The sequence below is a fragment of the Pogona vitticeps genome, chromosome 3, assembly GCF_051106095.1.
Source record: "Pogona vitticeps strain Pit_001003342236 chromosome 3, PviZW2.1, whole genome shotgun sequence".
NCBI lineage: Eukaryota > Metazoa > Chordata > Lepidosauria > Squamata > Agamidae > Pogona > Pogona vitticeps.
This window is the reverse complement of record NC_135785.1, coordinates 194,144,205-194,160,016: the sequence shown is the minus strand read 5'-3', so window position 1 is coordinate 194,160,016 and position 15,812 is coordinate 194,144,205. Positions and strand designations below refer to the sequence as shown.

At 38.2% G+C, this 15,812-nt stretch overlaps 1 protein-coding gene across 1 annotated transcript in view; it reads left to right on the top strand.

The window, feature by feature from the left end:
* Window positions 1-15,812, top strand: part of CFAP47 (cilia and flagella associated protein 47) — a 326,940-nt gene that overhangs the window by 254,346 nt on the left and 56,782 nt on the right. The window contains exon 57 of the mRNA XM_072994251.2: window positions 2,939-3,031. Coding sequence (XP_072850352.2) covers window positions 2,939-3,031 — 93 coding nt within the window. The remainder of the gene's footprint in view (window positions 1-2,938; window positions 3,032-15,812) is intronic.

The following is a 15,812-nucleotide window of genomic DNA, read 5'->3' as shown; positions in this document are numbered from 1 at the left end:
CGTTTCACCAGTCTCTGTGGCCTACATTTCGCCTACTCCAGTCCTCTGAAGATGCTGGCCACAGAGACTGGCGAAAGGTCAGGAAGAACAACCTTCAGAACATGGCCAAAAAACCAAAAAATCCACAACAACCATATTGTGCAAGTGTCTGTGCTTTTTAGGAAATTATGAAAGCTCCATGTCTAACACAGCAACAGAAATTTAACTGAAAAATTACACTGGTTTGAATCCATCAGAATAAATTTCAGTGACCAATTGCCATAAGAAATCAGTGTAGGCACTTACTGTGGTTTGCTGAGACATGAGTGATGAGTGACAGCAAATGCCTATGTCAAGTACTTAACAAGCAGCAATTTGCTGCTGAGATTTATGTTGTTGGATTTACTCTGGTGGATGTAAATAATAAGACCCTAGAACATATCAGCAAAGTGGTACTGTGCACAGGGAATACAGCACAAGCAGTTGCTCTTTCTGAGACATCTGGGAGACTGGCTGTAAGTGTTGTAGGCTTGGGATTTCTGCTGTGCATCCTTTTGTGCAATAGTGGAATCCAGTGTAAATTTTGCATAATGTTTTTGGAATTTGATGATACATGATTGTTGAAAATAATACTAATCAAAGAAGAAAAATTCAAAGGGAAGCTGTGTGGTGATTACACAACACAAATTGAAGAAGAATGTGACACCTTTATTAGAGCACTAAAAATCAAAGAAATGTGAGTTTTCGTGGAGTAAAATTTCCCACTTCATCGGGCAAACACCAATAACTTGTGTACATGGAATACAGTACATGGAAATGATGGCCAGGCAAAATCTGCTTAAGATATGTTTAAAGCTGGTTGTAGGCAGGCTATAGTGTAGTGTTTCATCCCATGCTATGTTTTCTGAAATTTCCACAGTGTTTAGGAGGTAGCCCATCACTCTGCATAAGCCCCCCTCCTCATTTGGCCTGCTTTGGAAACACAGTTTACTTAATGACTTGTGGGGGGGGGGGGAATGGGGAAAATATACATTAACAGAGCCAATCTTTATCAGAACCCTGGGATAAATTTTGGTTTGTTCACTAAGTAGAAGCCAATTCAAGTCCAATTATGCCAGATTAAAATATTATATTACCTGGTGACTGTGTAAACAGAAGCTGTTCAAAGTCCTCCTGCTTGGAAAGCAACACTTCCAACCCTTCATTCCTAATAAATGCAAATATATCAATCTCCTATGCATATTGAGATGTAAGATCCATTTTATGTAGTAGGGCTTGTATCTTATAGTGGCACCATTCTTGACTTATTTCATTCTTGCTTGCTAGAATGGAAAAATTCAGTTTTCTCCCTGCTGTGAGATTGTAAGAGGTTGGGATTGTTTGTCGCTTCCCCCTCCCCCCATTTTGGCAGAGTTTAGTTTAATATTCATGCTAGTAGAATTTTATGGTGCAAACCCACTATTTTGCAAAGAAAATACATTTTTAATGTTTGTGTGCATTTTCACAAGTTTTTATCTAAAAAAGCTGGGCTTTTTTGTGAATGTTATAAAAAATGGGTCATCTTTGCACTTTCATATAGAAGTTTAAAAAAAAACCTCTAAGTGCTTGTCTATTTTTTTAATGTGCTGTGATGTTCCAGGAAGTCCATTTTCATAAAGGATGATGTACCCGAGTCAACTGTTCAAAGAGTCGTATCATCCTTTCAATGCAAGTATCAAATTTGTCCTTCCAAAAGGACATGAAAATTTCCATCCGATTATTTAAAATCTTTTTCTAAAAATCTACGATTCATAGACACCATAAACTCAATAAGCATACTGATACAGATCGTAACCATAATAAGCAATGTTCTAATGATTTGTCATTATCATCACTGTCAACTTCAAACTCCTCCTCTCCTCTGGTTTTTCCCATCTCTCTCTTTCCTCAGGGTAACAGCTAACTAAGCTCTCAGAAGCCTGTGGAAGATAACATAGAATGCATTTGTAATTGTTATTTCTGGAAGTTTGGGACGATTCATAATCTAGAGTGCCTTTTTTGAACTACAACCCCCAGAATGCCTCAGCTAGCATGGGAATTCTAGCTCCCCAAAATAAGTTTTTTTTAAATAATATTGCTTTATCAAATATGTTGCAGCATAAGCAACAGAGTCCAAGGTACTTTAACTAATAAAATGGAAAAGGCACATATGTTTGTTTTGGACTACAACTCCCAGAATTCTGCCTGGGGACTTCTGAGATTTGTAGTATAAAAACACAAGCAATCAACCCTCTGTAGATTATTAAGGTACTAGGATTCCTCAACCTGCTTTGCATGGGTGTTTAGTTTTGCTTCATTTGTCTTTCCCATTTCTTTCTATGACTATATTAGTTTCTATAGCATTTCTGCCCCCAACTTCAGGAAACAAATCAGATTAATATTGTGACCCTACATATTGCATAGTCAACATCCAACCAAATTCAACATCTAAATGAAGTAAGAATAATTTAAAATTTCTACCAGGAATGCAGCAAAAGAATTGTAAAATGGTAGTTCCTGATAATTATGTTTATGAAAACATCACAGGAAAGCATAATTTGCTTTGTATGATTGAGGTATTTCTAAATGTAAGTAGAATGGCTCCTTTCAAGGTTCTAGTGCAGTAGTTTCCCCAAAACTTTGGCTTTCGTTAGGGTGGGGTGAATAATCTGTACTTCGTTCCAAATATGTTTAATAGGATTTCATGAGTATCTATAGTCATTTTTGGCATGCAAAGGAGAGAGAGATTAAAATGCAGAGACCTTTGAAAAAATGCCATCTCCCATTTCAAAGTATACTTTGAAGAGCATTCATCAGTTCTTATATTTAAAAAGTCCTTTGATCACATTTCAACCTCTAGTGAATTCCTTTCCTTGAATGTGACATTGAAATGTAAGAAAACTTTCTTTTCTTTTCTTTTTCTCTTTTTCTTTTTCACTAGATCCGGAACACGTCATGCATCATCCCAGTGTATCTGTGTTCCACCATTCCAGCAAGGATTCTGTTTTCTGGCTTCCACTGAAACAAAAGCAAGGTAGTTGCATGTTTTATGTCTTTTTTCTAAAGGGTATTTTATATATTGTGTGTTTGTTGAAGTATGTACATTTACATAGCTTAGTTTTCTTTTTTTAACAAGTCTAAACAAGCATCACATTTTACTCCATTACATATTTTCTTATGGTACTTCCAGCTGCATGAGGATTAGAATCTGTCCTAAAATTAGAACAAACATATATAGGCTCTGCAGATCCAGAGGACACTTCCCCCTTCCCAGAATCTGCGGGAGCTGCAGCATGGTCATGCACTACTGAAATTTGGTGGCTTGGCAATAAAAATCAGTATTTTGAATCAGTATTTTGAAGCCTCCCAAGAGCTTCCAGGACAGTGACTATGCTTGCATCTTGTTTTAAAGGGGAAGTGCTTTCATATGCAAGGGTTTGTTTTCATTTTGTTTTGTTTTTTTGCAGTAATGAAATGTGAGCGAGGCTGTGTTCAAGCTATTGTTACCCATTCCTGCCTGAATTTTGTGGGTAGTGATTTGCATTATCCTACCACCCTGAGATGCATTTGACAGGGACACAAGAGAGGATTTCATTGGGGTTCATTCCCAGGCTGTGGAGTTCCCTCCAAAGGAAACCTAAACTGGCCACCTATCAATGTGATCTCTTTCTTTGATTGTGCAGATCATGAGAGGCTATGAATTGTTTTGAAAGAAATGAGTATGCCTCAGCACTTGATTGTCTCGATGTGTAACCTGTATTGTGGGGGGGGGGGAGGCACTGTTAGGACAGAATCAGAATTTGGAGGAGGGAGGCAGGGCCAAGATGGATGGAGGTTGCAAATTGGGAGCTCTTTCTCAATTGTAACCACTGATGGAGGTTCTGTAGGCTTGAGATAGCCTAATTAAATTTTCCAGGAGAGGAAAATACATTCCAAAGAAGAGAAGTGCTGTCTGAGAAAGTTGGGGGAGCTGGACGCTACCTCCCTATCCCAGAAGATTGGCATTCTCTTTGGCAGGACTCCATACAGGTCTGTAAAACTGACGCAGTCCAGAAGGCTGGAGGAGAACAGACACACAATTATATCCTAGATCTACAGACACCATTGTAAGCAAATCTATTTCAATATTATATCTGAGCTGAACACTTAGAAAGCTACTACGATATATGAGGATAGGTGGGAGTAGTAGGCTGGAAGACTGAATAGTGAAGAAGCGGGCAGCTGAAGAAGACAGGAGGGAACACAGAAGCTTGTTAAAAGAGATTTTAGTGTGATGAACTCTTAAACTATTTGTCTGCAAATTTCCCCTTTAGAGTCCTGTTTGGTACTACTAAATATTACTGAATAATTTCACAATACTAACCGTTTGGAATGTGCCTACACCCACTTGAAGTTTATTCATGCTGGAAGAAACCAACATGTCCGGTATAGAGATGAAAGTAGAAAATGAAGGCTGCTTATAATCGAAGCGATACCTTTATGGATTACACAAGGGAACAGATTGGAGTTTAACTTTTTTCTTCTTGATTTTATTTCTTTTGTTGAGAGTGGGTGGGGGAGGAGCTTGAAAAATAGTTTTTTGGGTTTATTATTATAATTTTCCTGCTGTTTCTGGAACTCTGTGGCACCGCTGGAAGATATATTTTTTTCTTTCTTTTTTCTCAGGAACTTCTATTCCACAATACCTTATCTTATCTCCTTCTACTCAAGGTCTGGAAAGCTGCCCAGAATGCTGAATTAGCTGGCTTTTGCCCTTTTCTCTCTCTTTTTCTTTTTTACCTTCTCAAATCTAGACATAAATAGACATCTTGAAGTGGATCAACAGTGCAACATTGACTACTGTATATTTATTATACCTAGGATACGTTCTCCCTGGGTAGGAGTGATCAAAGAAAGCTTCCCTCTTTATTAATAACACTGACTCTTTGTTCGATTTAGTGCATACTGGGTGATCTTCATCGGTTGGCTGATTGAGTTGTGACTGAGTTTGTTGGCTGTTCTTACATCTCTTTATATGTATACATCCTTAATATACTAGATTACTTAAATCTAAACAAGAAGGGAGAGGGGGAAAAGCAGGTATCAGTGAAGAATATTGAAGAATTGCCATATGAAGGTTTTTATTTAAAAAATGGCTGCAAAACCTAAGGTGGGGAAAGGAAGTCCAGCACCAGAAACTACACCACTGAGACTGATGCAAGAAACTCAGTCTTCCTTATTAACAAAAGAAATGATGTTTATGGATTTGACAGAGTTCCTACTCCAGTCCTCTGAAGATGCTGGCCACAGAGACTGGCAAAACATCAAGACGAACAACCTTCAGAACACGGCCAAAGAGCCCGAAAAACCCACAACAACCATTAGATCCCGGCTGTGAAAGCCTTCAAGAATACATTGAAAGTAAAATACTTGGGCATAATTTTCACAAAGAAAACAAGTACTCTTCTGAAAGATAATTATTTAAAACTGATAGAGGAAATTAAGAAAGACCTATCTAGCTGGATAAATCTACAATTGGCAATGATGGGCAGAATTGCTACAATTAAAATGAACATTTTACCAAAACTCATATTTCTTTTTCAAACAATTCCAATTGTTTTCAAACAAACAATATTTAAGAAGCTTGAAAAATGCATTTCTAAATTTATTTAGCAGAAGAAAAAGACCCAGAATTAAAATCAAACATCTGCAAGACCTAAAAGTAAGAGGAGGAATGGGCCTCCCGAATTGGCTTCTCTACTACAGGGCATCTGCATTGATATGGATTAAAGAGTGGATAACATTTGAAAACACGAGGTTTTGAAATTAGAAGGACATGATATGAAATGGGGCAGGCATGCATTCATATGGTATAATAGAATGGAGGATTTCAAACAATTCAACAACCATATACTAAGGAAGGCACTTGTGTTGATGTGGAATAAAGTGAAAAATCAAATGTATATCAAAATACCACACTGGGTAATGCCAATTGAAGCATTTGCTATACCACATCTGAGAAAAAATAAGAAAATTGTAAGATATAGTGAGGTTTTAAATATTGATGGTTCTATCAAAACACAGCAAGAGCTAGTAGATAAAGATATTTAAATGGATTGGTGGGCATGATCACAACTAATATCAAGGTATGCTAAAGATAAGCAACAGGGCTTTTACCTAGAAAACACCCCTTTTGACAGAATTCTTTTAGAATCGGAGAGAAAATGCATTAAGTTATATAATTTCCTGTTAGACTTTGAAACACAAGATAAAGTAGTAAAGGCATGTATGATCAAATGGGCTCAGAATGTAGGACACAATATTGAACTAAATCAATGGGAACAAATTTGGAAAACAATATTAAAATTAACTAAATCTACTGTATTCAAGGAGAATATATATAAAATGTTCTACAGATGGTACATGACCCCCACAACTCTGGCTAAAATAAGCATCCAGTTCTCAAATGTATGCTGGAAACGTAAACAGAAAGAAGGAACATTTTACCACAAGTGGTGGCTGTGCAAAGACACCCATAAATATTGGAGTAAAGTGAACCAGATACTACAAGAGATATTAGAAACTTTAATACCGACGATACCATAATTTTTTAAATTAAACATCTTGCCTAATACACTAGAGTCTGAAAAAGCATTCCTAACTATTCATATTATAACAGCGGCAAAAATAGTTTTTGCGAAATACTGGAAGGAGCCTAGAACACCACAAATAGAAGAACTGACAGGAAAAATACTTGAAACCGCAGAAATGGATATACTGTCAGATTGGATGAATGCAAAAAAGAAGAAGGATCACCAGGAAACTTGGTTGCCGCTATATGCATGGCTACAAAGCAGATAGAATGGTAGGCTGATATACAGTCATAGCTTCAGAAGAGTTAGTTTAAATGTTGGATAAACATTACCAGCAACACAATTAATAATGGGAATTACAAAATACTTGTCTGAATTTGGTTTTCCCTCTTACGCATTGTATATATTTCTGTATGATATGTGGAATTATTCTTATAAGGGAATATATAGAGTTATTATGAAAAATACTGAGTTGTAATGTGTATGTTCAAATCCACCCCGTCCAAAGGTATCCTTACCCCAGTTACCCCCTACCCTGCCCTACCCTTATAAGGAGGAAAATTTGAAAAAAGAATCAGAATTTGGAGAGACATCATGGTTTCCTATAGGCAAAGATGTCAGACAAGGGTGCATTTCATCTACCTATCTGTTCAAGCTGTACACGAAATCTATCATATAGAAAGCAGGACCAGATTTAGATGTCAGAGGAGTAAAAATTGGTGGAAGAAACATCAATAATTTAAGATATGCAGATTACACGATCTTACTGGCAGAAAGCAACAATGACTTGAAACAACTTCTGATGAAAACGAGAGAAGAAAGTACTAAAGCAGGATCGCAGTTGAACATGAAGACAAAAATCATGACTACAGAAGAACTACACAACTTTAATGTTGATCATGAACAAATTGAAATAGTTAAAGAATTTGTATGCCTTAATTCAATCTTCAATCCAAATGGAGACTGTGGTCAAGAACCACAAGAAGGCAGCTGAGACTCAGAAGAGCAGCAATGAAGCTATTAGTGTCATCAAGTGTAAGGATGTGTCACTGGAGCCGAAGACTGAGATCATCACACTCTGGTTTTTCCATTTACTATGCATGGGTGTGAAAGTGGGACAGTGAAAAAGACTGACAGAAAAAACAAAATTATTCATTTGAAATATGGTACTGAAGGAGAAGGAAAGTCTGGGATAACTTGTCACTACTTCTTATTTACCTAGAAAGTCTGGTATTCAAGGGGTGGGAGGTAGAAGCAGCAGGTACCCATTAACTATTTACTCTAACTGCTCCTATATTGGGGTGATGGAATTTGTGACCAGATGCTTTTGACCATTACTGTGTGGCTTGCATCAGTTCCATCTAGGACAGATGATGAGTTGTGGTAGGAGTTGAAAATCAACAATATTTGGAAGCTTAATCTTCCCCGTACCTGCAGAAAGTTCAGAAGGAGGCCCACTGTACTATAATGATGTTTCATAGATCCTTCAGCTCTGCTTATATTGTTTATCTCCTCCACAACTCTTTTCCATAATATAGGAATATCATAACTTTCGTTTTGAGAAATAGAGTCATTTAAAGTGTTCACCATAGTGAAAGATTAATTTAATTAAAATGAATATGTCTACCTTATCTCACTACAGTAATCCTCTACATTTTCATATTATATATTTGCCAGGATTAACAAAGTGTTTTCAAAATTATTGTGCTAGAGAAAATAAATCATTCAGAGCACAAATACAAACCAATCATTTCCTGTTATCAAAGGGAATGTAGGTTTCTCAATTTACTGTTCTAAGTGGATTAGATAACATTTGTGCTGTTGAATCTGAGTTAATTTAGAAGGAATACAGTATTCTTTAGTAGCACTATACCTCAATTTGTAGTTAGCTGTTAGTTCATTTTAAAGTATTAGTTCTAGTCATAGTAGTGATGAAAATAATCTATGGCTCAGTATTTACAATACAGTAAAATATGATATATGTTTAATATAAAAGGGGTGATATTTGGATTTGCTAGTGGTTTGCCTTACCTGGTTTTTAAAGTAACCTACCTTTGAAAAGATGTTGTATTATGACCATTATAATCAAAACACAGACATTGTACCATCCTTGTTCTGAATTGTTGTTTGGACACGACCACAGCTTAAACATCCTATGGAAAACACACTATAGAACACTCAATGTGACCCTATGAGTTTGATGAGACTTATTCCCAATGAAGCAGAGTAAGAAACCTTTGCTCATTCACATGCCTTGGCCTCCAGCTAAGTTGGCCGCCATTTAATGTTGCCAGACTGTGGGTGTTTAGTCGTTTAGTCGTGTCCGACTCTTCGTGACCCCATGGACCAGAGCACGCCAGGCCCTCCTGTCTTCTACTGCCTCCCGGAGTTGTGTCAGGTTCATGTTGGTTGCTTCGCAGACACTGTCCAGCCATCTCATCCTCGGTCGTCCCCTTCTCCTCTTGCCATCACACCTTCCTAACATCAAGGTTTTTTCCAAGGACTCTTTTCTTCTCATGAGATGGCCAAAGTACTGGAGCCTCAGCTTCAGGATCTGTCCTTCAAGTGAGCATTCAGGGTTGATTTCCTTTAGAACTGATAGGTTTGTTCTCCTTGCAGTCCAGGGGATTCTCAAGAGCCTCCTCCAGCACCACAATTCAAAGGCATCAATTCTTCGGCGGTCTGCTTTCTTTATGGTCCAGCTCTCACTTCCATACATCACGACAGGAAAAACCATAGCTTTGACTATTCGGACTTTTGTTGGCAAGGTGATGTCTCTGCTTTTCAAGATGCTGTCAAGATTTGTCATCGCTTTCCTCCCAAGAAGAAGGCGTCTTTTAATTTCAGGGCTGCTGTCTCCATCTGCAGTGATCATGGAGCCCAGGAAGATAAAATTTGACACTGCCTCCATATCTTCCCCATCTATTTCCCAGGAGGTGATGGGACCAGTGGCCATGATCTTAGTTTTTTTGATGTTGAGTTTCAGACCGTTTTTTGCACTTTCCTCTTTCACTCTCATTACAAGGTTCTTTAATTCCTCCTCACTTTCTGCCATCAGAGTGGTATCATCTGCATATCGGAGGTTGTTGATATTTCTTCCAGCAATCTTAATTCCGGCTTGGGTTTCTTCCAGTCCAGCCTTCCGCATGATGTATTCTGCATATAAGTTAAATAAGCTGGGGGACAATATACAGCCTTGCCGTACTCCTTTCCCAATTTTGAACCACTCAGTTGTTCCATGACCAGTTCTAACTGTTGCTTCCTGTCCCACATATAGGTTTCTCAGGAGACAGATAAAGTGGTCAGGCACTCCCATTTCTTTAAGAACTTGCCATAGTTTGCTGTGGTCCACACAGTCAAAGGCTTTCGCATAGTCAATGAAGCAGAAGTAGATATTTTTCTGGAACTCTCTGGCTTTCTCCATAATCCAGCGCAAGTTAGCAATTTGGTCTCGAATTCCTCTGCCTCTTCGGAATCCAGCTTGTACTTCTGGGAGTTCTCGGTCCACATACTGCTGAAGCCTACCTTGTAGGATTTTGAGCATAACCTTGCTAGCGTGCGAAATGAGTGCAATTGTACGGTAGTTGGAGCATTCTCTGGCACTGCCTTTCTTTGGGATTGGGATGTAGACTGATCTTTTCCAATCTTCTGGCCACTGTTGAGTTTTCCAAACTTGCTGGCATATTGAATGTAGCACCTTAACAGCATCATCTTTCAAGATTTTAAATAGTTCAACTGGAATGCCATCACCTCCACTGGCCTTGTTGTTAGCCAGGCTTTCTAAGGCCCACTTGACTTCACTCTCCAGGATGTCTGGCTCAAGGTCAGCAACTACATTGTCTGGGTTGTCCGGGATATCCAAATCTTTCTGATATAATTCCTCTGTGGGAGCTGTACTGAAAAATCAGGAGGACTAAAAGTTCCCAGTACCTGATGTAGAGGACTGCTGCTCTCATAAACTAGTGGTTCATCTCATCAGTATTGTTGGCACTGGTTGTTGTGGGTTATTCGGGTTGTTTGGCCATGTTCTGAAGGTTGTTCTTCCTAACATTTCACCAGTCTCTGTGCCGGCATCTTCAGAGGATGGCACTCTGTGCTCTGGTGTAGTTGGCTTGGGAGTGCAGTATTTATGGCTGTGAGATAGGCTTTTGTCTTTTTCTGTAGATGGGTGATTAGTGTGTCTTGTTGTGGGTGTATTGCTGTGCTAAAGAGAAGAGATTATCTGTCACTGTCGTTGATGGGTGTCGTTAGCTGGTCTTTTGTGTGTAGTGATTTTGTGTGTAGTGATTGTTGGCACTGACTGGCAACAGCTGCCCAGTATGGATATTTTCTGCAAGTCAATTGCAGAGGTAAATCCTTGCTTGTTATTTCTAGAGGAACAGCCTGATTCGACTGAGCAGGTAATTTTGTTCTTGTAAGTGAAAATTATTTGAAGATTTTCTTCCACTAGGCAGGATTACATTTATTTATTTATTTATATTTATTTATTTATTTGATTTTTACCCTGCCCCTCTAGACCATGTCTACTCGGGGTGGCTTACATGAATTGTTAAGCCTTTTTTTCTGCTTTAGGCCTTTTTTTAAAAAAACCACAGCATTGGGTGTCACATGCCAAACTTCTATCAAATCAGTCTGTTCCTCCAAAAATGACAGTCCCCCTCCTTCCTCTGGCTCACCCTGGATCTTAAAAAGCTGCTCTGTAGAGCTGAGAAAAGAACTGCTAGATAGCTCAGTGGTTTAGGTATCTGGCTGCAGAGCCAGATGTTGGGAGTTTGATTCTCTCTACTGTGCCGCCTTGAAAAGGGCTGAACTTGATTATCCATAGTATCTCTTTCAGCTTTGTAGTTCTAAAATTATTATTATTTTTATTATCTCTGAAGTAGGTTTTTAGCAACACAGAAGACTGAAGTGAGGTGTGTTTTATGTGACAGTGCATTCCAGTAGGGTTTATTTTGTTGTAGAAATGCTACTTTCTTCTAAATGTCTTGACTATACTGCCAATGAGTTCAAATGAACAAATTCTAGCCTCCTGTTAAAACTGATCCCTGATTTTGGTTTCCTCCTGTTTCTGCATCTTTCCTTTCGTAAAATGTTTTTCTCCTTATGATTGTAAGTTTGTGGACATGGTCTGTATTTTTCAGAAAAATTGCATTAGCTACTTTGGGTGCTTTATATATGTTCGATGGTCAAATTACACATACAGTATTGTTAAAATCACATTCTCTTTCATGTATATTCATTCCATTTCTTCTGTTATCTGCCATATTTTTCCCATGAATCCTGAGTGCCAACAAAGCAATATGAAGTTTTGATTCTACATGAGCCAGAAATGACAATGCTGTTCACTTTGCTGTCTCTCTCCCTTTGTAGACGAAAGGTTGCCAACCTCCCCCATTTGCTAGTATCACTTGGGTGAAACAAGACCTCTTTGTGAGCTTGTAGACAAAAAATATGGAGCAAAATCTCAGCCTTTATATAGTAAAAAAGAAAATAAATGTTGGTGACCTACAAAGCTAATCAGTGAATTACAGCCAAAATAGCAGGCATACCTATGATATGAAAGAGATGGAATCCTTACTGAGACTCAGTTTTGTGGAGAAGACTATTCCTATGGCAGCAGAATTTATCCCAGATGAAGAATTATGGTATTTCTGAAAGCAGGTACAGAACTTATTGAGTGATTACTCTGCAGAGCAGAAGAGACTGCAAAATGAATACATTTGTTCCTTCTGCCTTATGTGGAATCTGTACTGCATTTTGCTTTGTTGCCAGTCTAGGTTCATGAACCATTTGGCCCAAATTCTGAATTATTTGCTTCTCCTGATGTTTTGTACAACCTTTACTTGATGACAAGTTTTGAAATACACTTCAAAGCCTGTTCTATTTGTAATTTCTACTAATCCTACTTGTAACTTGTAATGCAACTTGTAAATTCTACTAAGGGTACTTTTCATATTTTCTATAACTTATGTTCTACACCTTGACTTCTTTCTTTCTTTCTTTCTTTCTTTCTTTCTTTCTTTCTTTCTTTCTTTCTTTCTTTCTTTCTTTCTTTCTTTCTTTCTTTCTTTCTTTCTTTCTTTCTTTCTTTCTTTCCTCCCACCCTCCCTCACTTTGGCTCTAATACTTTGCCATTTTATACAAACATATTGACATAATGCATTACTAGTATAGATAGGAATGAATCTGCAGAATAAAATGAAGCATTGTGATGAGGTAGGTAATACTTCAGTCGATGGGTAGACAGTGGTAGACAGTTTACACCTTTCTCTGGCACATATTGTGACAGCTTTTATTTTCTAAATATGTTTGGACAGCAAATTGTCTCAGAGCTGAAACTGCTAAAAATGTAATTTTCTTTACAACTGTCCTTAGAGCAATACTATTCGGTATTATACTCTTTAAATACCTCCATTCTAAACATATTTTCCTGGTAGCAAGTATATTTGATTCCAATAGAGCTTAGTTCTAACTTAATGTGCTTAAAATTATGGCATTAATCTTGTATATGATGGTGTTAGTTGTAAGTGCCCTTCTATGATAAATGAAATGAATATTTGCCAGAACGTACTGCTGTTATTTTTTATCTTAATAGCAGCTACATTATTAAGGCCTGATCTTTGAACAGGCTTTACTTCAAAACATAAAACATTGCAATATATGTACATAAATCAGTTTTCAATCCATTTGTTTTAATCTAAATTGCAACTGGTATTTCTTTAATACCGCCCGGACAGATTTTACATTCAGGTTTTTAATGAATTAAAGCTTACAAGACTTCTGCTGGAAGTGCATACATTTTTATGAAACATGGGCCTCGTGAAATGGCAAACTGTGCTTGTAAAAATGCTATCTCTGGTAAATATTCTTTCTTGGGTTATGACAGTCTTGTTATGAAGTAGATAAAAACTGTATTGTGTTTTCTTTGAGCCTTTTTATAGTCCCACTTGTGGAATTGCATTTGAGGTCACAGCAGGTCAGACAAAGAGCAAGTTACTGGCATGCTTTAAATGCTCTTACTGATTCTTCTTCTGTATACTCCCAGAACAAGCTGAACAAGGTTTACAAGGGAAGGGCAAAGCAGAAAAGGACACATACTGTACCAGTTCTTTCAGAGTTGCTTTTGAAATTGCATAGATGCAAGTTATAGCCTGTCCACCCTAAGCATTTGTTCAACTTTCCTTGCACTCATGCTACTGGTACAGCATCCCAGATTATCTCTGCATCCTGCATTCGTGTACACCCATAATTTTAAACTGTGCATTGCTCTGATATGAATAAAGAAAGTATCCTAATGTCCACCCACTTTGTGTGTGCATGTAATTTAATGATGTTCTCCTTAGGGGTGTTTTTCTTTTGGTCAGTCTCCACCCCTCTATGCTCCATGTATAGCTAAAATAAGGGAGGAAAGAGTAAAGTTGATAGGGAGAGGATGGATAAAACAGGCCAAAGGAGAGGGCTATCTATTTTGGGAGTGAGTTGTCAGGGAGCAGTTCTGGAACTGTGTGGACAGGTGCTACTTGGACGGCCCAGTACAGCCAGCAACAAAAATTTGGATTTTGCCTGATATACTTTTGTTTGTTTGTTTGCTACCTTGTTAAGTGGCATATTAAATGCTTCTTTTGAAAATACACATTTAAAAGTTCATTTACAAAACCAAACTTTGACTTTGGAATTAGTTCAAATGTTGGACATGTAGCTTCCAAGCTTCATTAGCTGTTCCTGGTGAGCGAATGGAACTTATGTTGATGTTTTTGCAGTAGCGCTTGTTTCCCTATATGATGAATTGAAAATGCATAACTATACATTTAGTCTTTATGGGATAGCCTTGTGCTTTCTAGGTGATGAGCAGTATCTAGAAATGGAAGAATATTATGAATCTTTGTTCAGTATTTAGGTTGATATTTTTTAAACTCTGTGTTAGTGATTGGGTTCATTAAGTTCTGGCATGCATTGGAGAAATCACTGGTATAATAGGGTCTACTTGATTCTGTAGATTTAAGGAACTAGATTTGGTGGACAAAGTGCCTGAAGAACTATGGATGGAGGCTCGTAACATTATACAGGAAGCAGCAACAAAAACCATCCCATTGTTGTCATTTAGTCATGTCCGACCCCTCGCGACCCCATGGACCAGAGCACGCCAGGCCCTCCTATCCTCCACTGCCTCCCAGAGTTGTGTCAAATTCATGTTGGCCACTTCGATGACACTGTCCAACCACTCTGTCGTCCATTTCTCCTCTTGCTTTCACACTTTCCCAACATCAAGGTCTTTTCCAAGGAGTCTTCTCATAAGATGGCCAAAGTATTGGAGCCTCAGCTTCAGGATCTGTCCTTCCAATGAGCACTCAGGTTTGATTTCCTTTAGAATGGATAGGTTTGTTCTCCTTGCAGTCCAGGAGACTCTCAAGATTCTCCTCCAGCACCACAATTCAAAAGCATCAATTCTTCGGCGGTCAGCTTTCTCTGTGGTCCAGGTCCCACTTCCATACATCACTACAGGAAAAAACATAGCTTTGACTATGTGGATTTTTGTTGGCAAGGTGATGTCTCTGCTTTTTAAGATGCTGTCAAGGCTTGTCATTGCTTTCCTCCCAAGAAGCAGGCATCTTTTAATTTTGTGGCTGCTGTCTCCATCTGCAGTAATCATGGAGCCCAAGAAAGTAAAATCTGTCACTGCCTCCATCCCATCTCAAAGGAAAGAAAATGCAAGAAAGCAAAGTGGCTGTCCAACGAGACCTTACAAATAGCAGACAAGAGAAGGGAAACAAAATGCAAGGGAGATAGGGAAAGCTCCAGAAAACTGAATGCAGATTTCCAAATAATAGGAAGGCTAGACAAGAGGGCCTTCTTAAATGAATAATGCAAAGATATAGAGGAAAATAATAGAAAGGCGAAAACCAGAGATCTATGTGACAAACCCAGACCTACTGGGATATGTCACACAGTTACACTAAGCTGCCACCAACCATTCCCTTTAAGAAGTCACACAGACCAGGGATGGATTTTTCAAACAATAAAAAGAATAAGGTTTATTTTAAATACACACAGGGAAAAATAAACAATCAGGTAAATAAGATAAAGTAACGTGGCTTATTCTCACACATACAAGCATACAGTTTGGTTCACCCAGAACCCTTAACTTGAAGCACAGACCCTGAACCTATCAGTTCTGGCTAACCAACAGACACCTGAACCTATCAGGTTGGTACTCTGACACACAGTAGTACCCTGTCTGACACA